Here is a 26,816-nt window from a genome sequence, read left to right as displayed (position 1 = left end):
TAGGAATAACAGCAACCTCTTCCTGTTGTCTGTAGCAGTAGCTAATGAAACCCAAGCCATTATGTGGTGTCACCATACAAATAATCATCTTAAATACTTAACCTTTATTTGAATATGCATACATACACATATATATTCACATATGTACACACACATTTATTTATATATATATATATATATATATAGGTTAGTAGAGTTAGCAGTTGGAATAACTGTCTAAGGGATAAGAATATCTGCTTTTACTACCAGTATAAATTACCTATGTTAACCCTGGGCATGCATATGCAAGCACACTATGCTTATAGGATAAAGGCAATAACAAAATAAACAAGTTTATCAAGATACAAATTTAAATTAAGCGGAAAATGGAGAAAATTCTTGATCAACAAATAAATTGACTTCCATAAAGTTTTGTATTAAAAAAATAGTAATCAATGGTAGCCAGTTTGTTTGTTGATCAAGAATTTTCTTCATTTTCTGCTTAATTTTTATATATATATGTATATATATAATCATCACTAACTGTGACTGTGAACCTACATTGCTAGAAATAAGAGTTAAAATATTCAATTCTGTAGGAAGAATGCATATGCATACATGCTGACAGAGGAGGCAACCACCCCATGGTGACTCAAATATCCTACATGTGCTGTTTGAGCAGTCCTTACCTTCAGGATTTTCAAGTTGGCATGGGGCGGTTGCCTCCCATACATATGCACTCTTCCTGTAACATTAAGAGTATTTTAACTCTTATTTCTAGCAATGTAGGTGCATCGGCACCCTTGGTCACACTTGGTGTTGATTGAATTTTTCCTTTATGGTATCACATTGCGCTTAGTTGTTTATATTTATTTTATATATATATATATACTCACATCTAGAACTTTTAACATGCATGACGCTTATGCATGGTGCCAAATGAACTAACCATGTTGTTATCTTCACTGTTTTTGTTTCAGTGTAGGTTAAATAGTGACACCCCAACCATGACTAGCGCCCCTAATGTTAATGGAGACTCCCACAACTGGCGTAGTCCAGCATTACATGATTCTCCCGGAGCTGTCTCCTCTATTCATAGTGATGTCCTCGAGGACTCACCGGATGATTCTAAAATGAGCTCACATCTGTTGGATTCCTGCATGTGAGTACACATTGGATTTGACCGCTCGCTCGCTGTCGAGGCTGCTCTTCTCTGCTTCCAAATAAACCTCTCAAAGACTGCTTTATTATTTGTAGATGGTGACTGTCCATAGTTGCGGTGCAGTTTTTATCCTGCTCCACATCATCTTTCTCCTTTTTCTTATCTGCACTTATTAATGACTTTTCTCTTTTTTTTTTCTTTTTATTTTAATTTTTTTTATCATAACACATTCTGGCTTATAAAATTACTTACTGCAGTCTTTTGCATCTTAATTTAGAAATTTTATTTATCATTTTCTCTCTTTTTCTCTCACTAATTGCTTTTAATACTTGATTTATTATTCTCTCTATCTCAATCTTCTAGTGTGCAAAGTGTGTGCACACGTTTTTGCCTTTTTATCGTGGCTGCTGTAGATAGTAATATTAATATTAAAAAAGAGAATTAACCAATGCAATAGCACTTGAAATTAGTTTTCGAATTGAACTTTTAGTTTCTTTTATTTTGTTACTTTTTACACAGTTTTGATTTTACATGAATTTGAATTGTTGCTTATATTTTCTATATTTCTGTAAAGCTTCGATACAAAAATAATCTCTTTCTCACCCCCCTCTTACCTGCATTTATTTCTTTCTGTCTTCTCATTTTATTCTCAGGTAAGTGATATATAATTAAATTACTAGAATCTATAAATCAGTGTTAATCTACCTTGACAAAAAGTTCACATGCTTCTGGGTTGTCCCACTGTATAGCACCTTGGGCAAGTGTCTTCTACTATAGCCCAAGGCTGATCAAATCTTGTTTGTAGATTCGGTAGATGGAAACTGAAAGAAGCCCACTATGTATGTGTTTGTGTGTGTTATCGACAGAGTAGGCAACTTAATGTAACTTAAATTACAAGAAGCCAGGTTTCATGGTTTATATTAGCATTGAAACAGTACAATAGTATTAAGACTGGGGAAATCTCATTTTAACATTAAAAGCATTGATTATATCGGCAGCAATAAATTTTGTCTGCTCTTCTATAAAATCATATCGTTTTTCAGTCTGTTTTATTGCATGTCTTTACCAGTTAGGTAACATGGCTACTATTAACTGCTGTACCAGGGCATGGAGCTTGTTAAATACACAGTAGCAGTGAAATTCTTGTGTTCTCTTCTGTAAACCACAAATCAATATGTTAATGGTCCACTTTAACCTTCCAGTTATCACTTTGCCATATAAACCATTATATCTCAGCAGCATATCAATAGAATTTGAATTTGAGTTTTAAAACATTTCTATAAATATTTCAAGCATTCATTGTCCTCATCGTTTTAACTTCCACTTCTCCATGCTTTCAGGAGTCCAATGGGATCCATTGAAGTAGTTTATATAGCTAGACACCTAATTGCCATCTGTCACTTGCTTCCAAGCAATGTAAACAATCCTCTATGACTGGACTTATTTTCTTTGATAGGGGGTTGGAAAATATGACCCCACTTGCATTCTTTTATTCTTTCACTTGGTTCAGTCATTTGACTGCAGCCATGCTGGAGCACCATCTTCAACGGTTTTAGTCAAACTAATTGACTCCATGACATCTTTTTAAAGCCTTGTACTTATTCTATTGGTCTCTTTTTGCCTACCTGCTAAGATGTGGGAACATAAACACACCAACACCAGTTGTCAAGTGGTGGTGGGAACATACAGACACACAGACATATACACACAACATTCTTCTTTCAGTTTCCACCTACCAAATCCACTCACAAGGCTTTGGTTGGGTCAAGGCTACAGTAGAAGACACTTGTGCAAGGTACCATGCAGTGGGACTGAACCTAGAACCATGTGGTTGGGAAGCAAGTCTTATCACACACACACAACATTTTACAACCATCACGCAATACCAAGACAAGGCGGTACAGACGCATGTATGTCTCATAATTGTGATCATCATTTACCAATAGTTGTATCGTCTTTATTGTGAGGCAGACATTCTATCTGCAGAGGCTCTTCTGGTCACCAATCCTCATTTGCTTCCAGGCAAGGTAGCATCTCCCATACTCGACATGATTTTCATGGAAGATAGGAAATAAACAACCTCACTTGTATGACGACAATGATGATGATGATGATGCTCATTTACTACCATCATGTGATGTCTAGACAATGCTACATTCATACACAAACATATACTCACATGCACACATACATTTTTTTTTTAAGGTTATTTCTACAGAATTTTCTATAGAAACTATAACCAACACTGATTTGTCATGATGTTTCATATCTGAATAGTAAATGGCCGTATGCCTCTTCTTCAGTACCACATCCAGCCCAATAACCCACCCATGAGTCGATTGCTTCAATATCTACTAAATATAACAGTGTAACACTATTGGATATACCATTTTACATATTAAACAAGTATTATGGTTGCATGATACGGTGTCCCTACAAGTAATTAACACACTCACACACATATATATACGTACACGCATATACCTGGTGGGCTTTGTTCAGTTTGGGGCTAAAGTAGAAGACACCAAAAGTGCCACACAGTAGGACTGAACCCAAATTCACATGGTTCAAAAGGAAAATTCTTAACCACAAAAAATATTTCAAACCAAAACCAATTCAAAATAGTTACTGATTTTTATAAATCCACTCAGGAAATTGTTACATTAAAGGTAGAAACTCTTGTGAATTAAGGATGTTGGGAAGGAGAGAGGTTGATGGTTTTTCATTAGGTTTTTCTAGCATTTTATGTAAAATAGTTGTCACTATTTTAGAAATGTATTTGTCTAAATCTGCTTTAATGATTATTTATAGTAGATATTAGATATTTGACTGCATTTTATATAGACTTTTGTCGTCCTTTTTCGCATTGTCATTTACAACTCTGCCAAATGATTGAGTTGAAATGTTTTTGATGTAAACTTATAGATTTCTGTTCACCCAGGGCCACTTTTTCTGTTAGATATTGCTGAAGTACTTACTGGTTTGATAATAAGGCTCTGTCAGTGTGTGTGTGTGTGTGTGTAAAATCTTTCATGGCACTGCATCTAATCCCTTTCATGTCCACAATGTCTGGAAGTGATTTTAGTAGCTGCTTCATAGAACTTGCCAAACTATGAAATCATGTGATCAACGGATGAATTGATACTTTCAAGTCTCTTTCCTTGCTGCAACCTTTTACAATGGTTTTCTTCTTTGACTCTTTATTTTCTGGGTAAGTTTTGTTACATATCGAAATTGATAAAGTTAACTCATATAAAACGTGTAACATATATGTGCATATAATATATATGTATATGTATATATAATTGTGTGTATTTGTGTGTGTGTATATATGCATGTATGTATACAGAGATATGTATGTATGAGTATGTGTATGCACATATTTATATAAGGAAGGTAGGCTTGTGTATGCTTATATGTATTGTGTGTGTATGTATGTATATATGTTTGTGTGTACACACACATTCATGTATATATATATATGTGTGTGTGTGTGATCAGAAAAGAAATTCAGTTGCAGCTGACTCCAACTGGAGTTTGCTGCTGGTAAAGTAAAGGGTGTTGTTGGTGGTGACTTCAGAGTTGAACTCGAGGCCAACTTTCTGTTTCAAATGAAGTGCTATGAAACCCTGTGGAGCTGCCAAAAATAATCTAGTTGCAAAATTGTCAAGATTTAAAATTTCCTGTAGATTTCAAACATATATGAAATAGAAAAATAGTCTTACAAGTTTTAAAAGAAAATTAAAAGTTATTACTTTGTAATATTATGATTTGCAGGAGTGCAATTATTTAATAAAAATTCTTTTTTTAAATGGTTGGAAACCAGTGCATTGCAGGGGTTAAGAGCTGTTGTTATTCTTAGGCAAAGGTGATTTTGTACTGACTGTATAAGCGTTGAAAGATTTCTGCAGAATCCAATTATATTCTTGAACTTACTCTTAAAATATTGCAAAAATAAAGAGTATGCTGCTGCTACTGTTGTTGTTGTTGTTTAGCCCTAGGCCAGGTCCTGTCATGTAGACTTATGACTGAAGGCATTCCAGCTGTGATCATTCTTTTTGTATATAGATGACTACAATGCTAGCACAGGTTGGACAGTTTAATTGGTTCCAATCAGTTGGGGAACCATGTCTTGCTCCAGTGTAGGGGCTTCGACTGTTAATATCTCAGGTGTGAACATGTCTCTGCTTTAGACAATAGGATTTGAATAAAGGGAGATTTAGCTATTTCTGTTAAAGTAAGGACTTTAGAGGTCTCATTTTGGTTTGTTAATGTATGTTGGTTTGTTTGGAGAAATGAATATTAATAGTTGGAAATGTATTTAAGAGTGTTTTGGTCTTTGTTTAATTATATAGAGGAATGTGTATGTGCAAGCTAAGGCAGCCAACTGGCCGAGTCATTAAGTTGATGGATGGGTTGTTTAGGGGTAATTATTCTGCTTCTCTGCATCCTGAGTTCAAATCCTGCTGAGATAAACTTTGTCCTACTTCTTGGGATCAGTAAATAGATTACAAGTCTAGTAACGAGGCTGACTCATCTCTCTCGTTTTGCTCATTCGGGAAGAGATGAATTGTAATCAGAAGGATGAGTTCTGCCAAGTCTAAAAAGTAGCTGAGGCATATCATGTATTATGGCGACACCCTTACAATTCTATGAATGAGTTCAGTGCCCCAAAGCTTAGCTTAGAATATGTGCAGACTGCATGGGGACAGTATACTAAACCTAGTGTACTGAATGATCAATTTATTGGAAATTATTAAGTGTGTTACGTAACTCTGGGATAGTTTTTGTTTTAGTGGATTCTTGAGGTTTGTGATTGTCGAGGAGTTATTGCTATGTGTAATGTTTGAAATATTTGTTCACTTTTCAACATTTTACTGATAAAGAAGATAAAGCTGTTGAGTAACAATGATTAACACCTGGTGAATCAGGTATCTGACCTCATTTGTTTTCCTCAGTGTCCTGGGTACTTTAAATCTGGCAGTGTTCACCCCTCTATGTATAGGAGTGACAGAAAGGAAAAGTAGAGAGGAGAAAGAGAGGAGTCAGCCTCATTGCTGGGCTGGTACTCTATTTACCTACCTCAAATGAAAGGAGGACAAAGTTGATATTCTACTTGATAATTGTTTCTCCGAAGAAAGCATAAACACTGATATTTTGTTTCTTTTGTAAATATTGTATCATCATACTTCAGCCTTCCATACCAGTATGGATTGGACAGTTCAGCTAGTTCCGATCAGTTGGAGAACCATGTCTTGCTTGAGTTTCTCATTTTTCACATGGTTTTTATAGCTGGTTACTCTTCAAACTCTTTGGATATCTTTGAAATGAAAACCATAATTTTTTTCTTTTCTAAGTCTTAGAATTTTAAGACCACATTCCTTAACCCTTTAGTGTTTAAGTCTGTTATATCTGGCCAAAATGTCTTTCCGTATTATATTCAGATCAGCCACATCTGACCTCACACACCTAACCTACAATGTCATTCTAGAAATAAACAGACAGGTTATTGAGATCTCAAAGCTACAATATAATGCATGATTAATTGAAAACAATGTGAAAAAGTATTATTGCTTATGACTTGATAATCATTTCAATCTGCCTTCCACCCTGGCATGGGTGGGATGACTTGACAGGAGCTAGCCAGGTAGAAGACTACCCTAGGCTTATGACTTGATAATCATTTCAATCTGCCTTCCACCCTGGCATGGGTGGGATGACTTGACAGGAGCTAGCCAGGTAGAAGACTACCCTAGGCTTATGACTTGATAATCATTTCAATCTGCCTTCCATCCTGGCATGGGTGGGATGACTTGACAGGAGCTACCCAGGTAGAAGACTACCCTACGCTACTGTATTTGTTTTGGCTTGTTTTTTATGGCTGGATGCCCTTCCAAATGCCAGCCACTTCACACTGTGGACTGGATGCTTTTTACATGGCACCAGCACTGGTAGGGTCACCAAATAACTTGCAGACAAGGAATTTTGAGAGGGGTGGAGGCATTGGAAAAATGTGAATGCTAAAGGGTTGAAGATGGATAAATTATGGTTAGAACCTTGATAATATAAAACTGAACTTCGACAGTCTTGACTACATGATGGTTTGGTAGGGGCTTTGACTGTTAGTTATTTGTAAATATTACAGCTGTGTGCATGTCCCACTAATCTGCTTTGATAAAACTAATCTCTGCTACTGAACCTCAGCGACACCTGGAATCAAGGCAGTTTCAGAAATAGCTTGTGTTGGAATTAGATTAGAAATACAAACAGAAGTGTATTCAGATTATAGTGAGATGGAGTAAAGATAAAAGACTTAATAGATTCCTTGTGAAATTCTGGCACAAGTCCATGACCAAGATCTGTAGTCTCTGTTTCATATTAAGACACCCCAATATACATCTCTTATTTCCCAAACCTGAAATAGTTTTCCTAATAATTGATAATTATATTCTCAATGATGAATGTTCATCAGAATTGAACCTACATCACTAACAATTGTTCTTTTTTTTATGTGATATAAGTTAAACCAAACCATCAATACAGTGGGTTAGCTTTAAAGTGAACTCTGTTTCTCCAAGGTTCATTCAAACACATACCGTTCCTGTTCTTTGATGAAAATAAATCATGAATATGATATTAAGAACATAAGCATGGCTATGTGGGAAGAAGCTTGCTTCCTAACCGCATGGTTCTGAGTTCAGTCTCACTGCGTGGCACCTTGGGCAAGTGTCTTTTATTATAGTTCTAGCCTGGCCAAAGCCTTGTAAGTGGATTTGGTACATGGAAACTGAAAAGAAGCCATCATGTATGTATCTGCTCATGCACACACATATATTCATAATTTAACATCTGCTTTCCATACTAGCAGTGGCAGGGTGGATTGACAGGCGACCAAAGAGCTGCAGGGGTGAGTCATGCTGTCTCTCTCTTTCTCTCTCTCTCTCTCTCTCTCTCTCTATATATATATATATATATATATATATATATATATATATATATATACACACACACACACAGGTTTGTTTACATCCATGTAACTTAGCAGTTGGAAAGAAAGTGACAGATAGACTAAGTACCAAGCTTTAAAAAAAGTATTAAATACAGGGGTCAATTTGCAAGTAAACCCTTAAAAGTGGTGCCCCAACATAACTGCAGTCCAGTGACTAAAGCATAAAAGATGAAAGGCAATGACTTTTTGTGGGTGATGCAGGGTTTAGTTAGTTTGGTGAGGACTTCTCTTTGTTTTCTCCTTGCTGAAATGAACAATAGCAATTTGATTTCAGAAGTCTAAATTATTCAGGTAGAATTCTCCGAGGGAGGCAAAAGAGGAGCTGGTACCTCTGTACTGGTTTCTTATTGTCAAATTTCAAATTAAATTGATACACTATTCATTCCAAAGCATTCACCACCACCACCACCACCCTCACACGCTTTCTAATTCCCCCCCTCCCCGCAAACATTCACCTTTCCCCCTTCCGCTTCCATCACAACCTAGATTACCTCTGTTGGTGTCTTTAAACTCTCCCCCCCACTCCCCTACTCTTCTTCCTCTATCTGTCTGCTTGTATTACTGATAACTTCTGAAGTGATTGTTAACTAAATATAATAATAAAAAGTGCAATTTAAAACTATAATGGCTTTCAGAGGGGGGGGGGGCTCTTATTGTTTATTGCTGTTTCTTTTTGGTTTTTTTGTTTCTTTTTTTATGCTTTGCAAGTGGTGGAGGGACAGGCAGGCAGGTGGCTGGGTGGGTCGGTTGGTTTGAAGGCAGTTGTTAGGATTGTGTTTGCATATTGTTTGGAAAATGAATTAAGGAAGGAAAATAAATACGCACACACACGCACACACACACACACGTGCGCAACCTTGACTGCACATAAGTGCAAACACATTCATCCATATGTAATTCCATCTTTTCCATCTTCGTTTCATGTATGCCTCTCACTACGCACACACAACATGTATAGGAATCGGAGAAAGTTATTGGTTTCACACACACACACACACACACACACTACTTGATTGCTTGCCACATATCTAAATAGAGGTCTCAATGGATATCAGTTTGTTCTATCTAATGTTTGTGTTTGTATGTGCTTAATGATATGAATTTAGTGTGGCATGAGATGTGTGTGTGTGTGTGTGTGTGTATGAGTATATATATATATATATATGTATATATAATCTTCATAATATAACGGGTGTATATATGCACCCACTTATGCATGGATTGTTATCTCTGTAAATGTGTACAGAAATTCAAGCTGGTGTGTATGCGTAGAGATAAATGTGTGAATGCTTGTGTAAGAGATGCTGAAGACATTTTTTGTTAGTGATTTTTTTTGTTTTTTTTTTCTTTTCATTACCATAAAGTAAAATCCAAAGGAAACCTACAAAAGATTTTGGGGGATGAAATTTGAGTGTTATTTAATTAAGAAAAATCATTATAATCTTTGTTCCAATTTTAAAGAAAATAGTGTTTTTTTTGTAAGAAACTTATTTTGCTGTTTTTGTTTTTGTCACCTTCCTTCGTTCTGCTGCAATTTGAACTCTCTTCTCTTCCTGGATCACTTTACAATTAAAGTGCTATGGTTACCTCACTGCAGCTGGATTATTATAATGGTGAGGTGATGATGATTGAACGTACAATAGTATGCTCCGTGTCCCAGTCTAAGTGAAGTTGCCAATATTTCAAGATCTCTAATTACATTCTTTCTTTCTTTCTCTCATTGTTTTACTCTCCACAATGGAATCCCAATTTTAATACTCTGCATATGTGTGTCAGGGGAGAAACCTGATCACCTTTTCATAGGTTATGGTTGTATGCTGTAACAGGGGGTGGGGTCAGTTGACAGGAAAATGACATGAGGACAGGTATGTTTCTAAAATCTCTTTCCCTTCTCTCCCTGTTTTGTCAACCATTATCTCCTCCCTATTCTCTGTTCCTTTGACAATTCTCTATTCTTTTTATCCCTCACTCTCCACTTTCATAGCCCCCCCCTTTATTTTTTTTATTCTTTTCTTCCCCTTCCATTCTCATCTTTGTTTCCCCACCCCTTGCTTGGCCTGCTCTTTGACTCTATCTCAGTTATATAGTAGCACTCATATTGGTAGCTTGGTCATGTTGCTATCCTCACGTCATTTCAAAATATTCATTGGAGTTCTGTTGGATTACTGCTACTAATCAGGATTATTTTAATTCCTAATGGATTACCTTCTTATACATACATATTTATATGATTCAGGAAAAAACACACACATTATTAATTGCAGCAAAAGTTTGTAGCAACTGGCTTCAGGATTTTTTCTTTTCTTTTCAAGATTTGCAAATCACTTTCTCTATTACCTTAAGAGCTTAAGAAAATGCAAAGAGCAATTCTTTTTTTTTTTAAATCTTTTTAAGATATACATTTTGTACATATAATTGTTGATCATAAACGAGTTTATAGGATTCAAGGTTCTGCTATTTCTACAAAATGGCATTTTTGTTTTACCACCTGAATGCAGTGTAGTTGCATGTTTTTCTTTGATCACAAGCATTTTGTTTGTTTTTACATAATTTCTTCATTTCTTAGACTATCAATTTTTTTTTTTTTTAATTAGTTTCATAGTTGAGAAACAATACATATTAATGGTTACTTTGTATTGATGCATTCTGTACTTTCAATTTTTTTATTATTTATTTTATTTCCAAAGACATTTTGTCTTGTTGACTTCTGTTGGTTTGTTTCTGTTCTTAATAACTAATCACCTTCAGGCTTTATGACATTCAGTCTGATTGATCTTCTGATAACTTAAATTTGGTGTTCAATTAGTTGTATCTGTCCCAATCTTTGCACCTGTGTTTTTAAAATTTATTATTTCCGTATTGGTAATTTCCTGATAATTTGCAGTGATTCTTTGGAAAGAAACCTATTTATTTTTTTTACAATTAAACAGTTAACTGCTGCTGCTATTATTATTATTATCATAATTATTATCAGAGCTGTGAGTTAATTTTTCTATTAAATCCAGAGACATCTTTATTCATATTTTCCTTTCCAGCTTGAGGCATTTTGGTTTTTTTTAATCCCTATGGACCAGACATCATTATTGCAAACATCTAGAAGTTCTGAATTCAATCAGTTTCTAGTATTTTAGTCTTTGATACTGTTTATTAAGTCAGTCATTGTACAATTGTTGTTTGGATTTATCGCTTGCAAAATTTTTGTTATATTTTAAATGAAAACATTTTACTGATTTAGTTTGTAGTTATTCAGCTGGCAAAATGCTGAGCAACTTTTCATTTGTCTTTACATTCTGAGTTCAAATTCTGACTTTGCCTTTCATCCTTTCCACTTTGGTAAAATAAGTACCAGTTGAGCACTGGGGTTGATGTAATTGAGTAGCCCCTTCCCCAAAAAATTTCATGCCTTATGCTTACAGCAGAAAGGGTTATTACTTTTATTATTATTGTTGTTGTAGATTAACAGAATTGTCAGTGTTGCGAAAATGGTTTACAGTATTTCTTCTGACTTATTACATTCTGAGTTCAAATCCTACTGTAGTCAGTTTTTACCTTTTAATCCCTCCAAGATCAATAAAGTATAGTACCAGTCAAGTATTGGGGTAGATGCTGTTGATTAATCTCCTCCTTTCAAAATTGCTGGCCTTGTATCTAAATTAGAAACTATTATTATTATTACTACTACTACTACTACTACTACTACTACTACTGCTATGGATTTGCATAATTGTGTTGGATGAAATATCTTGCAATATTTGTTCCAAGTTGACCTTGCCTTTCATCCCTCTCTTAGAGGTCAATAAGTAGGGTTGATTTGATCAGATAAATCAATGACTTGACCTCCAAACTTCCTACTTTGTTCTTATGTCAGAAATTATTATTATTGTCCTCTTCGCCCTTTTCTCTGGTGGCAAATAAAAGACATCGTTATTATTGGTAGCAGAAGTAGTAGTAGTAGTAGTATTATATATTTCTCAGAATCGATTCCAGTTTAATCCTTGTCTGGTTTGATACTGCCACATAGCACCTTGGGTACTTAGGGTAACCTTCAGCTGAATACACTCTATTGCAAGCATTCAGGTTAGGTTTTAGGACACCTTCTCTCCTTATCTCCCACCAGTCTTGGGGCCCTTAAAAGAATCCCAGGCACAATACTGCCTCTCGACTAACTAAAAAAAGAAAAAAACATTTCAATAAACACATTCTGTATATAAAATAGATATTCTTAACAGCAGTGGTAATAAAAGGTTGTTTTCTGTTTTTTGCAGTTTATTAAAAGTAAAGTTTTGGTTATACTTTGAAGTAAAATTATTTTTAAATCCATTGTTTTTATATTCTATACATCAAAAGAAGTTTACTATAGACACCCGTATACACATACAATCATATATGCACACATCACACACACACTTGTTTAATATTCTATTCATTTTGAAATTAGTTTCATCATATTCTACAGTTTTATATTATTGTTACTCTGTGTGTGTGTGTGTGTGTGTGTGTGTGTATATATATATATATATATATTATATATATATATATATATATATATAGGTGCCAAGTGCCAGCCATCTTAAACTAATATATACAAACATGTAACATATATACACACAAACAAAACACACACACACACACACACACACATGTATATATATATATAAAATTTGTAAAGTACTACAAGTGTATGTGCTTTGGATCCAATGAAATCTCTGATGTTTAAGTATTGTCTTTCTTGAAAGCAAATTTCTATTCAATATTTAATTCTCCTTCAGCTGCTGCCTCTCCACCTCTCCCACCCTCCTTTCTCTTATTCTTTGTCTTTCTCATGTCTCTTTTTCTTCTTACTTACAAGCCTAGTTTTAATTTCATATTCAAGATACCGGCTTATTCAGTGTTTTGGGGCTTCTCTTTAGCTGTGTTTATTATCTCAATCCTTTTCTTGTATATTCTCTAATATATAATGTCTCTAATTCTTGTCTTTTTTTTTCCCCTTCCTATCTTCTCAGTTTTGTATTTCTTCTGTTGTCTTTAGTTCTACTTCTACTGGTTCCATGAAACCCTATCTTGGTAGGTCTTTTCTTTTGAAGTAAATTCAATTAAATACTTTGTTTTTCCTTTCCAAATTTGCTGTCATTGGATTGAAGTTTGTTGTTTAATTTACAAAATCACACAATCACACTTGGAGAAAGATGAGCATGGCAGAAATGTAGACAAGGCATCCAACATGAAAAATAGTCACACACACACACCACCGATACACAGTGTAAACAGACGCATAGGATCATAACATAACGAGAGACTGACACACAGCATAAACATGCATATAGACTTGCAACATAGGCATGCATATGGATGCAGCAGCATAAACATGTGCACACATGCAACTTGAACATATGCACACACCAACGATATAAACATACATGCACTTCACCCAACATAAGGATGCGTGTGTACAAAATGCAAACACACATAACAAAGCATAAACACTTGCAGCAGCAAACACACAACATAAACATGCATGGCATAAATACGCAGATGTGTACAGACACACGGAACGGAAAACATGAACAAATGCAGCATAAATAAGCGTAAACACACAACGCAGAACATAAACACCCGGCAAAAGCATACATGCATAACATAAACATGCAATCACTCATGGAGCGAGCAACAAAGAAGAACAGAGAAAATACATGATACAAAACATGTAACCATGTGGTGGGGAGGGAGACAATACGACATTAATAATGCATGAGTAAGTTTATAATATCAATGTCAGCAAAGAGGTATGAGGAGATGGTTCGAAGTATGGGGAGAGAAAAATAAACAAACAATGGGGGAAAAAACCCAAAACTCGCCCATAATCATGAACGTCATCATTTGTGTTTAAGACACACTATCCCTTCCTTTTCAATTAATTAATCTATTAATTGATTCATTCATTAATACCTTCTCTCTCCAAAGCCGCTAATATTTGTTAATGAATTTTCAGATTTGTTAGAAATCTCTCGAACACACATGCATATGCACCTGCTTGCATGTGTGCACCGATACTCCCGCTCACTGCCTTCCTCCATCTCTTGCTCCATGAAACATTTCTTTTGATTTCTTATTGTGACAAGAATTCCTCTTCGTCTTCCTTGTCATCATCTTCCTGCTGTCTCCTGTTGTTGGTGTTGTGGCAGTTTTCTGACTTGGTGGTGGTGGAGAACTAGCATTACTCTTGAAATTCTAGAAGACAATTCTATCCTACTCCACATCAACTTCCTCCTCTTTTTATTATTAATCTCATGGTTTTTTAAGTTTATTTTTGCTGTTTTCTGTATTAGTTTGTTACTGATCTCCCCCTCCCTTTTCTATTTTAATTTGTTCATTTTCATTTTTTTAAATAAATTTTACACAGATTCTGTATTATTATTATTATTATTATCATCATTATTTTTATTATTATTATTATTATATTTCTTTTTCTGAAGTTGCAGCTGTGTTGTTACTATTGAATACATCTATAGTTTCTTTTCATTTTTGTGGTTCCAGTATAAATTTTGTAACTGCTCTTTCTCTGCCCTTGAGGCAAACATATCATTGTAAATGTTAATATTGACAATGGTTATGGTTTGCTATTACAGTTTCTTTCTCAATTCATTTCAAATATTATAAGAAGCTTATTCTCAAAACATAAAAACAGCAATTATCATTTAGATTATTCTATTATTATTATTTACAAATCTGATTTCCATATTATAATTTTTTTTTTAACATAAGATCTTACAAATTCATAGAAAACTAACTCAATAACTAATATTTACAAAAATCGTCACCATCATTTTTGTTGTCATAAATTTTCTGTTTGTTTGCAATTATATTTCAATTTATTAAACCCAAGATTTTACCAGGCAATTTTCTTCTCGCAAATTATTAACAATTCAAAGTGAAAAATAAGTTGTGTTTTCTGTTGCTTTTTTCTGCATTCACTACTCCTCCTCTTTATTATTTATGTATCTCCTCCTCCTTCCCTTCCTACTCCTGATTTTTAATTTATAATAAGACTTGAAAAGTAAACTAAAACAAGGCAGTATAATTAGACAACAATGGCTAATATTAATGAGGATCAAATGAAGGAAACATTGAGACTCCATGCTGCCATGACAATGCAGAAAGCATTTGAATCTTGTGCCAAAGTCGAAGCCACGCAACATTTTATTAACACTGATGATGAAACAAAGTGCATTTATAGTATAAGGTAAGTTGAAGTAGTTCCTGCTTCAAGACGAAGCTTTGAAACTTGGCACACACACACACACACACACACTCAAACTCACTCATTCTGGGCATTGTGTTATGCATGCGTCAGTATGAAAAGTGTTTACTGTTTTGTTTTTTGTTGTTGTTCTTTTCAAACCCACTCCATTTAGTTTATTTTACTTCTCTACTAATGTATATTTATAAATTCAATTTGTTTTTTTGTTTTCTTCATGTTTGAAGAGGTTTCTTTTCCTCTTCAAGAATGTTTTAAAATGAAAGCACAGGTGTGGCTGTATGGTAATAAGTTTGCTTCTCATTTGGGTTCAGGCCCACTGCATGACACCTTTGGCAAGTGCCCTCTACTATAGCCAACCAAAGTCTTCTGAGTAGATCTGGTGGGCAGAAGCTGAAAGAAGCTTGTTTGTGTGTGTGTATTTTCCCCACTGTGACTTGACAATAAGTGTTGGTGTGTTTGTCTCTGTAACTTAGCAGTTTGGCAAAAGTGACTAATAGAATAAGTGCCACACTGAAAAATAAGTACTAAGGTCAATTCATTCAACTGAAGTTCCCAAGCATGGCTACAGTTTAATGACTGGCACCAGTAAAATATAAAAGATAAACATTTCAGTTACTATATTTCTGGTAAAAATACACTGCCTTTGCTTCTGTTAATTTTGGAACTTATTATAACCTTGTTATATTAAGCTGATATTTGGAACAATTAACATAAATTTTGATGGACGGTTTTAATGGTTTTAATTTAGGTCACTTTAAAATGGGAAGTTTGTACCATAGATCCCTAGGTGATCTTAGGCTAGTTGATCTGAAAAGGGTTAAACTTGGTTGTTAACAACAGATGAAGAGAACAGATTTGTGATCCAAAAGTTGATGCTTGATAGGAAAAGTCAGGCTACATTATAAATTCACCTTCTTAGGCAAACCTAGGTAGGAAGACAAAGGTTCTGGTCTCTGGTCAGCCACATGTCACATGGTCCCAGTGAAATGAGACTGCATTTAGAAACTGGTGATGCCTCCTGTTATTTGTATGATTCAGGGACATCAGCTCATCCCGTTTCATAATGTTGCTCTATTTTCTGAACTGGATCTTTTTTACTATGTTCTCTCTCCCTGAGGGTCCAGCTGGGGTTCATGTTGGTCAGCCACATGCCACAGAGATATGACAGTTTGGGAAAGTGTCTTGCGGAGATGAGAATTGACTGGGACACTGCTCAGAGGGTTACCCAGTACAACTTGAGCAAATACCGACAAATGGTGAATGCATCGATATGCTGCAGTGGTGCATGCCAACTGATCTGACCTGACTATCTTAGATGTGCTTGATTTAAACCTCAGCATATTACAGGTATTGACTTTTTGTTCTAGTAAGAGAACTTTGAAATAATGACATCAATAAGCCATTCAAGCAGTGTGTGTGTGAGTCAGTAATTTTTACCACCATTTTACCGTGTTTGCATGGCTTTGACAGAGAAGTTTCTGTAAAGTGTCTTGTCCATAAATAGTTTACATCTCTTGAATTTTACTTGTTTATTTTTCTTTATGTATTTTGTATGCAAGCACGGGCATGGCTGTGTGGTAAGAAGCTCGCTTCCCAATCACATAGCTTGAGGATCACTCCCATTGCATGACACCTTCAGCAGGTGTCTTCTACTATAGCTCTGGGTCACTCATAGCCTTCTTAATGGATTTAATCGACAGAAATTGCAAGAATTCTATGATGTGTGTGTGTTTGTCCCCACCCTCATGCTTGGCAACCAGTGTTTGTTTATGTCCCTGTAACTTGGAGGATAAACAAAAGAGGGTGATGGAAAAAATATCAGGGTTTAAAAAATAAAGGACTGGTATTGATTTGTTCAACCAAACCCTTCAAAGGTACACCAGCATGGATACAGTCCAATGACTGAAACAAGTAAAAGATAAAGATATTTTCCATTACTTTACTTTACATTTAAAAACACATTAACTGTGAGGTTGTAGGTCTGTTTATTGACTAGATTATCATGATAAACAGTCGAGTGGATTATTGGACTATTGACTCAAAGATCTTCAGTTCATATTTACTACATGAAATTCTTGTGTGTATTTTTTTTAAAATCATTCACTTAGCTCTTCTTGTTTCAGACCACCTAGCTGTTGGGAAAGGAATCGGTTTCAAATGATCAGACAATGCTGCTTGATGCCATGGTCTGGTGCCATTTTCTAGCTGGAGTTTTACTATCACATTAACCCCATAAAAATAGAAATAAACCCAACTTTGTCTTTCATCCTTTCAGGACTAACAAAATGTCGATCCAGTTTTGAACCCCCGCCCTTTCTCTCTCTGAAATGACTTGTAGCATGGCATGTCATGGTGGTAGATGGAGGTCCCCAGAATTGACCCTCCTGCAATGTCCGAATGGTTCACCTACAGCTCAATCAGGAATTGAAGGTGCAAGACCAGGCTATCCACCTTTGCATCCAAGCCACTTCCTCTTCCCACACCTCCCCCATCCTCCTGTTATTTACTGTTCTCAGATTCTCTGTCTAAAACTCCTTTAGAATTTAAGGGTCAGTTTGAATTAGCAATAAAAAGATCGAGGACGTATTGATTGGCCTGCCTGAAGGATGTTTGCATAAAGAGACAAGAGGTCTGTGCCACCTCCCTCCCCTCCCCTCTACATGCATCTCTGTACAGGAATGCAACATTGAAACCCATTAAAGGATGGATGGAACATAATTGATTCTTTTTAATCTTTTTTTTTCTTTTTTTTTTGCGTTTTCTCCATTTTATTGTTCTTTGATATTTTTCTTCTTCATTTTCTGGTTGGGTTTTTGTTATTCAGGGAGAGGATGAGTGTTAGAAGAATTCATTACAAATGAAATTGTGGTGTTAAGTTTGCAGAAATAGCAATGGATTATGGAGATCATCTTTTAGCTTCAATCATGTTGTAGTATTGGTCACGGGGAATTTGAACTCTACATCCTTTACATGCCATAATCCCCTTATTAGGTTTGGGACTGAGATCACACAATAGCAGATTGAAATCTTAATTTTTCTTTTTAATTGGTGATAAAGTGTATAGAATTTAAGGTTTCTGGGGTTTTTTTTAATTAAGTAGGAGTGAGGGCAATAAAATTGAATGGAAGAAGAGGGGTAGATAAGCTTACTAAATGAAAGAGAGGAATCTTAGGATGTAGCAAATGTGAGGGGAGGGGGAGGGGGAAGTGCAATGTAACAATTGCAGAGGAGGACAAACTAAGGAGAGCAGTTTTGCCATTGTTGAAGGAGGAAGCAAAGAGTGGTAACAGAGAATGAATGAGAGAAAGGAGTAAATAAGGAAGTGATGAGGCAGATGGATGGATGCAAGATAGGTAGATTGATGGATTGATGGATGCAAGATGGATAGATGGAGGGCTATAGTAAAAGACACTAGTTCAAGGTGCCACACGGTAGGGCTGAACCCAGAACCATTTTTTGATGGAAAGCAAATTTCTTAACCACACCTGCGCCTACATATCCTAAAAACTTGTAAAACCCACCCCCATACAGATATACACATATTATAGTCTATTGAGGAATTGGGGATAGGTACAACGGCAGTAATAATAACTGCACCTCATCTTTACCTCATTCACTGTGACACTGCATGTTATTGTGGCCAAAATTGAGTCCTACACTTGCCTTACTCATTTAGAATGTACTCAAAATCTAAGACATAAATATGAAGGAAGGTGGGAAAATAAAGTGTGGGTTTTGTTAGCATTTGATGATTTCATTATTCTTCTTTTTACCAAGTTATATTTATGACTCATAAAGATATTACATAATGTTGAAACTTAATTTTGATAGTGGTGGTGGAGAAATTATTTGTGTTTTAAGGTCAGTGAGTTAGCAGAAATGGTAGACTACCATATTAAATACTCTACAGTATTTATATATTCCCATTTACTTAAAAATTTAGGAGTTGTGCTCGTCTGTCGTGTAGCTTGGCTCAAAACCCTGTGACTTGGTTTGACATTTTGCAGCTTAATTTCAGTCTGTGATTTTATTTGAAACCATGCAGCTTGTCTTGAGATGATTCCTTATAATATTCCATTATAAAAGTATAATTGGTGTTTTTAAACATGGCATGGCTATGGTGGGGTCCATCCAAGTGAAATAAGAATTAAAGGGGTTCATAAGTAAAAATATATTATTCAGATCCACATGAAGTATGAACGTATAATGAATGAATAAAATTTTTTTAACTATTAATATTCCAATATTTATTTTTTTTCATTCCTCTTTCCACCACCACCCTTTTGTGTGTGTGTGTGTGTGTGTGTGTTATTTTCTCCTACATCAGAAGAAATAGATAATTCAGATTAAAGAGAAATCAGAATGCAGTAATATATTTTTTTTAAATTTTCGTTTATATCATTTCTATTTTGGGATCATGTCTTAATTCAAGAATAGAATTGAGGTTAAGAATGTCACTTATTGTCATGACATTCCAAAGAAAATGTGTTACATTCCTTAGACTGGAATAATGGGTGGTGGGGAGAGGGTGGAGGAAGAAATCCTAAGCTAGCAGTTTGTGACATCGTCAGGACACACCCAGATTGTTGTGTTTAAGTTTTCATAATAAACTACAGAGGAGGCAGATGCAGTGAAGATGAATTGATGTGGCTACATTATAAGCTACAGTACATGGATCTGATAATGAACATGGCAGAGTCCACCTTGGAAGTTATGAAAGGCAACTGAATGTCAGTCTGTAATGCTCTCCCCTCTTTCATTTAGCATTCAAACCGGCCATATCTGGCCAAAATATTTAACCTGTTATATATTAAAACTGACCAGATCGCACCTTTCATCTTAGCCCTACCATGTTGTTCTAAAACTAAAAAATCACATCACCGAAATCTCTAAACTACAAGATAATGCATGATTAATTCAAACCATTTTAAATAATTAAAAAATCACATTTGACAGAATAATCTGAACACTAAAGGGTTAAGTATATTTGATCTCTCATTTTTCTCTCTTGCAGCCTCACCTGATTCTCTCTCTGTCCCCTCCCTGTCTCTCACCTGTCCTCTCCAATTTCTAGGATCAATGAAACTGATATATGTCTCAGTGTAATTGTTTCTCCGATCAATTTTCTCCTGCAAAACAAATTACTATGACAACATTATTACTGTCATTATGACATTATGCATGGTTGTGTGGTAAATACGTTCTGCTTCACAGCAACATGGTTCCTGGTTCAATCCTATGGAGCCCAGCTTTCATCCTCATATACATTTGGTTGAACATGGTTTGAATAATAGGACATGATTTAGATAATCGTCCTGGACGCATGTTCAAAAATAAAGATGTGATAAAGATGGTCATAGATGGAATACTTTGTTCAAAGTACTACACCATTGATTCTCAATGATTTTTTTACATGGTAGGCTATGTCCTTATACCCTTGCCAAAGATTAATTTAGCCATTTGATAAATAGACCAATTAACCCTTTTGTTCCCAGCCTGCTAATCTCCTTGTTTCTCTGATACAAACTTATTTTTAAAGTGCTCTAAACCGAAATGTTGATCTAAATTTCCTGTCAATTTATATTCTAAATACCGACTTAATGACAAAAGTATTTTACTAAATTTCCATTACTCTAAGGGATGTAAACAAACCTACACTGGTTGTCAGTTGGTGGTGTTAGGGAAAGACACATACATACACACACACACACAACACACATTTATGTGTGTGTGTGTGTATGATTGTTTTTCTATACAGTTTCCATCTACCAAATTCTCTCATAAGACACTGGTCTGCTCAGGGCTTTAGTTGAAGACACTTGACCATGGTACCATGCTGTGGGACTGAACTCAAAACCATATAATTGCAAAGCAAGCTTCTTAACCACACAGCCATGAAAGTAAAGACACTTATTGTCAAGTGCTTTAGCCCTTTCTACATGAACAGCATTCTTAGCCATAATGATATTCTATATCTAGCAGGTTCATTTAAGATGAATTCTTATCCTTTTCTGTGGCCATGCTGTAGCAACCCTGTCTTTTTTTAGTTATATATATTGTACTTTTTAAATTTAGCCCTTTGAACATGGAGTTTTCATATTAAAGACTACGAGGTTTGGGAGTTTGCATCCTGTTTAACAGGTGCGCAAATAATCTCTACATTAAATTTTATTGCAAAATACCTGGGCAACATGGATGCAGGTGCCTTTCTGTTAATATTTGGAGGCTTTAACTGACAACAAGCTAAAAGAAAAAACTGGGGTTTCAAATGAAAACACTTTTTTCTCATGTGCTTGTCATACACATGGGAAAGCACATGTAAGCATGTGTATATATACACACTTTGGGATGAAAACATAAATGTTTATGCTTTTATACGCACTTTCAGCTGAAAGCCTGTTTTTCGATGAAAGCACATATAAATGCTTATAGTTTTATCCACACTTGGAAGTACATATACAAGATGATATCAAAAGGTTCTTGGACTAGTTATGTTTAATTAAAAATAACTTATTTACCTAAGTTATCACCTTCAAAATAGTCTTCATGCACAGCAATACACTGGTCCCCATGTTCCTGCCACTTTTGGAATTCAGCCTGGAAGTCATTTTCCATAAGTGAGCTGAGGGTCTTCCATAATTCTGGATCTTGACAGCAGTGTTAAAACAGCAACCTTTGAGCTGCGTTTTCATCTTGGGAAAGAGACAGAAGTCCGCAGGTCCTAAATCTAGCAAAAAAGGCAGTTGTGGAAGCAATACCTATTTCTTTACTACCCACAAGGGGCTAAACACAGAGAGGACAAACAAGGACAAATAAACGGTTTAAGTCGATTATATCAACCCCAGTGCATAACTGGTACTTATTTAATCGACCCCGAAAGGATTAAAGGCAAAGTCGACCTTGGCGGAATTTGAACTCAGAACATAAAAGCAGACAAAATACTGCTAAGCATTTCGCCCGGTGTGCTAACCACTCTGCCAGCTCGCCACCCTTGTGGAAGCAATACCATGTTGTTTTTGGCAAGAAACTCACGAGTGAAGAGATCTCAGTGACAAGGTGCATTATGAAGAATCTAATTCTTAGCGCTCGACATGAAGAATCCAATTCTTTGCACTCGACAGGTCCAGTTGCTTTCGCTGAGTGTCTTCCCTGAAATACTTCTAAATGTCACAGTAGAACTCCCAATTGGCAGTCTGGCCCTGGGGGATGACTTTTTGATGTACAACACCACATTTATGGGTGTGATACTCATAGCAGGTCTTCCAGATTGCTTATCTTCCCAGGATGTTCTTCCACTTTTGAAGCACCCATTCCACTTGAAACATTGTGTACAACCCATTACCTCATCGCCATAAACTTACCAATGTCTCTGGCCAATGTCTCTGTCGTAGACTTCTCAAGTTTAGCACAAAATTTCATGTTATCTCTTTGTTGCTCTGCATCACGAAATTGCAGACCACAACATAAACGTGATTACAAAGACACAAATTTCACAACTTGTGAAATAAACACAATGATGTTACTCAGCACACTGCCTCATGAAGATGTGTGCTGCCATCTGTTGGCATGCTACAGAACTAGTCTAGGAACATTTTGATACCTATTTGTTAATGCTTATATAGGGAATATTTGCCGCTGGAATTAGTGGTTGGTGATCACGCGGTCGTTAGCCTCAAATCGCCAGGCATGGTTGGCGTTTGTGAGAGATGCAGCATTGAGGATAAATAAAGCCAGCTCAACCCACCCCGGGTGAATGCTGTCTCAAGTCAAGTCAAGTCAATGCTTATATACACACACTTGGGGGTGGCCATTTATTCTCTTGAGGGCATCTGTTTGACTGATTTTATTTTTTATCCAACAATGTGTCCAAAAATCCTCCTCCTTATGTAGCAAGCTTGGAGATGGTTGCTGGTTTCATCACCAACAGTCCAACTATGGCAGAGTTTGTACTGGTTTGCATGGTTACTAATAGTATGTTTCTGGTTATTTGGTTTGTGGTCTCACATATATCAACCTACCTGCCACCTCTCATAACTATGAATCTGTTCCTCACATCAAGGTCTACTCCCCCTCTCATCACCTTGCCTAAAATCACATCTCTCTCTCTCTCTCTCTCTCATTTTATTCTCCTTGCTTATCAAGTGTCCCGTTAAGGCTTTTAGTCTTTGCAAGTTACAAAGCAACCTCACTAGTGCTGGTGCTGGCATCAGGGCAGGTATCCAACAATAGAAACGGTGCCAAAATAGAGCATGATGTAGTCTCCCAACTTATCAAACCCTGTTGAATTAGCCAGCTTGGAGATCAATGATGACGTGTGTGTGTATGTGTGTGTGTGTGTGTGTGTGTGTGTATGTGTGTGTGTGTGTGTGTGTGTGTGTGTGTGAATATACTTGGTTAAATACAAAACTGTAGAGTCTTCATGAATTTTATATTATCTTTAAGAGCTGATATTGAAATTTCCCCATCACCTCACCACATTCACCTTCCTACCTGACACACGCTGTGAAGGTTATTTAAAGCATAATTTATTTCTTTTTTCATGAATTTCAGTTGGCCAGTAAATACTTTGTAGTAAAGTTTAAACTTATTGATTGGCTGGTCTCAATAAATCGATGAACCTTTCAACTTTCTTGATAGCGATCGATATTTGCTGCAATTATTTTTATCTTTCACTGAATAGGAAATAATTGCTAACAGAAAACATATTTAAGTTGTGTTTGTATGTTTTTATCTGAATAAATAAGATGAAGATCCTCCTTGTCAGTTTTAATAGCGTTTGGTACTTCATGCTGGGCTAAGTTTGTCGGGTCACCAGTAAATCATGCATGCCTTCCTGCATCTCATCTGTGACACTTTCTCATCTCATTTACCGACCTTGGAGAAGTCTAAAAGGTTACATTGGATATTTTCTACCCAAGTTTGTTAACGTGTTAGGCAACCACCATTACTATGATTTTATTTGGATGATGAGGCCAAGGTTTCAAAGTGTTAATGGACTTAAAAATGCTATTGTATTATCACGTCAATGTGACAAACTAAACTCAAACATAGCTGTACCTTTAATATAAGATGCTTTCTAGAAAAACAGTTCTCTCTCGTTTTGGTCCCATTCTCGGTAAGTTTCTTGCTGGTGCCTCCAGAGTGGAAGCAATATTATCGATAATGGCAGAAATTGCACTTGACCCTCTGGCCGATAACTGAAGAGAAGTTAGTGACCTGTATTTTCTGTTCATCTGTGTATTTAGTTTATGTTTGTATGTTTATTTACTATATGTTTCTTTTGGATTATATATATCCATATATGTATGTATGTATGTATACTCAAATTAAAATAAAATTTAAATGCTGAAGTGAATTTGACAGTTTTTTGGGGTGTTTTTAAATGGCTTATAAACACCTTCAACACTGCAGTTGTTTTTGTTTCAGCACACAATCTCAGATTGGGTCACTTGCTATGCAAGTACATCTCCGTAATATATATTATGGTACTCTGTCGGTTATGACAATGAGGTTCCAGTTGATCCGATCAATAGAACAGCCTGCTCGTGAAATTAATGTGCAAGTGGCTGAGCACTCCACAGACACGTGTACCCTTAATGTAGTTTGCAGGGAGATTCAGTGTGACAAGGCTGGCCCTTTGAAATACAGGTACAACAGAAACAGTGAGAGAAAGTTGTGGTGAAAGAATGGAGCTTTACATGTTTCCACCCAATAAACACAAGGCTCGGTCTGGGAATGAAACCACGATCCTATGACCACGAGTCTGCTGCCCTAACCACTGGGCCTCTCTCTATCTCTCTCTCTCTCTCTCTCTCTCTATATATATATATATATATATATATATATATATATATATATAAAAGGGCGCATGGCTCAGTGGTTAGAGCATCGAGCTTACGATCGTGAGGTTGTGAGCTCGAATCCCGAACCGGGCTGCGTGTTGTGTTCTTGAGCAAGACACTTTATTTCACGTTGCTCCAGTTCACTCATCTGTAGAAATGAGTTGCGATGTCACAGGTGCCAAGCTGTATCGACTTTTGTCTTTCCCTTGGATAACACTGGTGGTGTGGAGAGGGGAGGCTGGTATGCATGGGCGACTGCTAGCCTTCCATAAACAACCTTGCCCGGACTTGTGTCTAGGAGGGTAACTTTCTAGGTGCAATCCCATGGTCATTCATGACCGAAGGGGGTCTTTATATATATATACACACACACACACACATGAGAGGTGGGTTGAAAAGATCCCGGTGGCTTTGGGGTGAAAGAAAATACTGGAGTATCAGTTAATTCTGATTTTATTCAGCATATTCCTCTCTCAGATTCACATGCTTATTGCAGCAATCCATCAGTTTTTCTAAGCCCTGTAAAAGAACTTGGCACGTTGTACTTCCAACCAGGCTTTTTGTGATAACCTCAAAGCCCAGAACTTTTCACCACCACTCTCATACGTACACACACACACACACACACACTTCATAGTACTTTGGTTAAGTGTATTCTGTTATAGCTCTTGGCTGTTCAAGCCTTGTGAGTGGAATCTGAAAGCAGCTTGTCATTCATCTGTGTGTAACTCCCTCCTTGTCTTGATATTCTGTGATAGTTGTTAAATGATTGTCACTGTCATTCATTGCCAATGTTCCCTAAGAATAGGTTTGGCCATGGCCTTGCATCTAGCCATAGGAAATGTCCCTCAATAAACTCCACCCAAACCATGCAAGTATGGAAAAATGGATATTGAAATGATGGTGATACACGTGTCTGTATCTGTACGCAAAGAACAGCATGTCGAACGAGGTAAAATACCCGTTCAGGAACTGCTTTGGTCTAAATGGTCTGCTAAAGCTTCCACAGATAGTGAGGTTTGTTGTATTTAACTGGTTTCACTGTTTTTAAACATGTAGAGTAGATTTATGTTAGATTAAAAAGAAAGACCAAACCAGCTTAATTGCGTCGACTGTTAACACCTCAGAATTATGAAGTGAGAGGATCGGAGGGTGAAATAGGGGTTGGAAGACAGGGAAAAGAAAGCGGTTGTTATGTAATGTCATTGCTTGATATATCTAACCCTGAAATAAGCACACAATAAATATATAATCCTATTTTCATATTCATGCACACAAATGCCGACACACACCTGCTCATGCATACACGCACCTGCTCATGCATACACGCACCTGCTCACACACATGCACTCACTTGTTCATACATGTTTGCACGCTTTTGATCATATATATGTACATGCATTAGTCTTTACATGCACATGGTTATCTGTACCTGCACACATGTATGTGTTCATCTCTATACAAACATTTTACCCATAGATGCATAATGTTTCCTTGAACATGTGCACACATTCACCTATGCATTCATATACGTTTTTCTAAGCATGTGCATACGCATTCGCCTTA

The 26,816-nt window shown here is 36.2% G+C and overlaps 1 protein-coding gene across 7 annotated transcripts in view; it reads left to right on the top strand.

The window, feature by feature from the left end:
• LOC115214162 (armadillo repeat protein deleted in velo-cardio-facial syndrome) overlaps window positions 1-26,816 on the top strand; it is a 403,200-nt gene that overhangs the window by 204,917 nt on the left and 171,467 nt on the right. For 6 of the 7 annotated variants that reach the window (XR_005000208.1, XR_005000209.1, XM_029783240.2 and 3 more), the window contains exon 4: window positions 960-1,141. The exons of the other annotated variant lie outside the window; for it this stretch is intronic. Coding sequence is in view for 4 of the 6 variants with exons in the window: in XM_029783240.2 (XP_029639100.1) it covers window positions 960-1,141 (182 nt within the window). In the remaining 2 variants the exon portion in view is untranslated. The remainder of the gene's footprint in view (window positions 1-959; window positions 1,142-26,816) is intronic. 7 annotated transcript variants of the gene reach the window in all.

Source organism: Octopus sinensis, linkage group LG7 (assembly GCF_006345805.1).
Source record: "Octopus sinensis linkage group LG7, ASM634580v1, whole genome shotgun sequence".
Classification (NCBI taxonomy): Eukaryota; Metazoa; Mollusca; class Cephalopoda; order Octopoda; family Octopodidae; genus Octopus; species Octopus sinensis.
The sequence above is the reverse complement of the archived record's forward strand: the minus strand, read 5'-3'. Positions and strand labels throughout refer to the sequence as shown.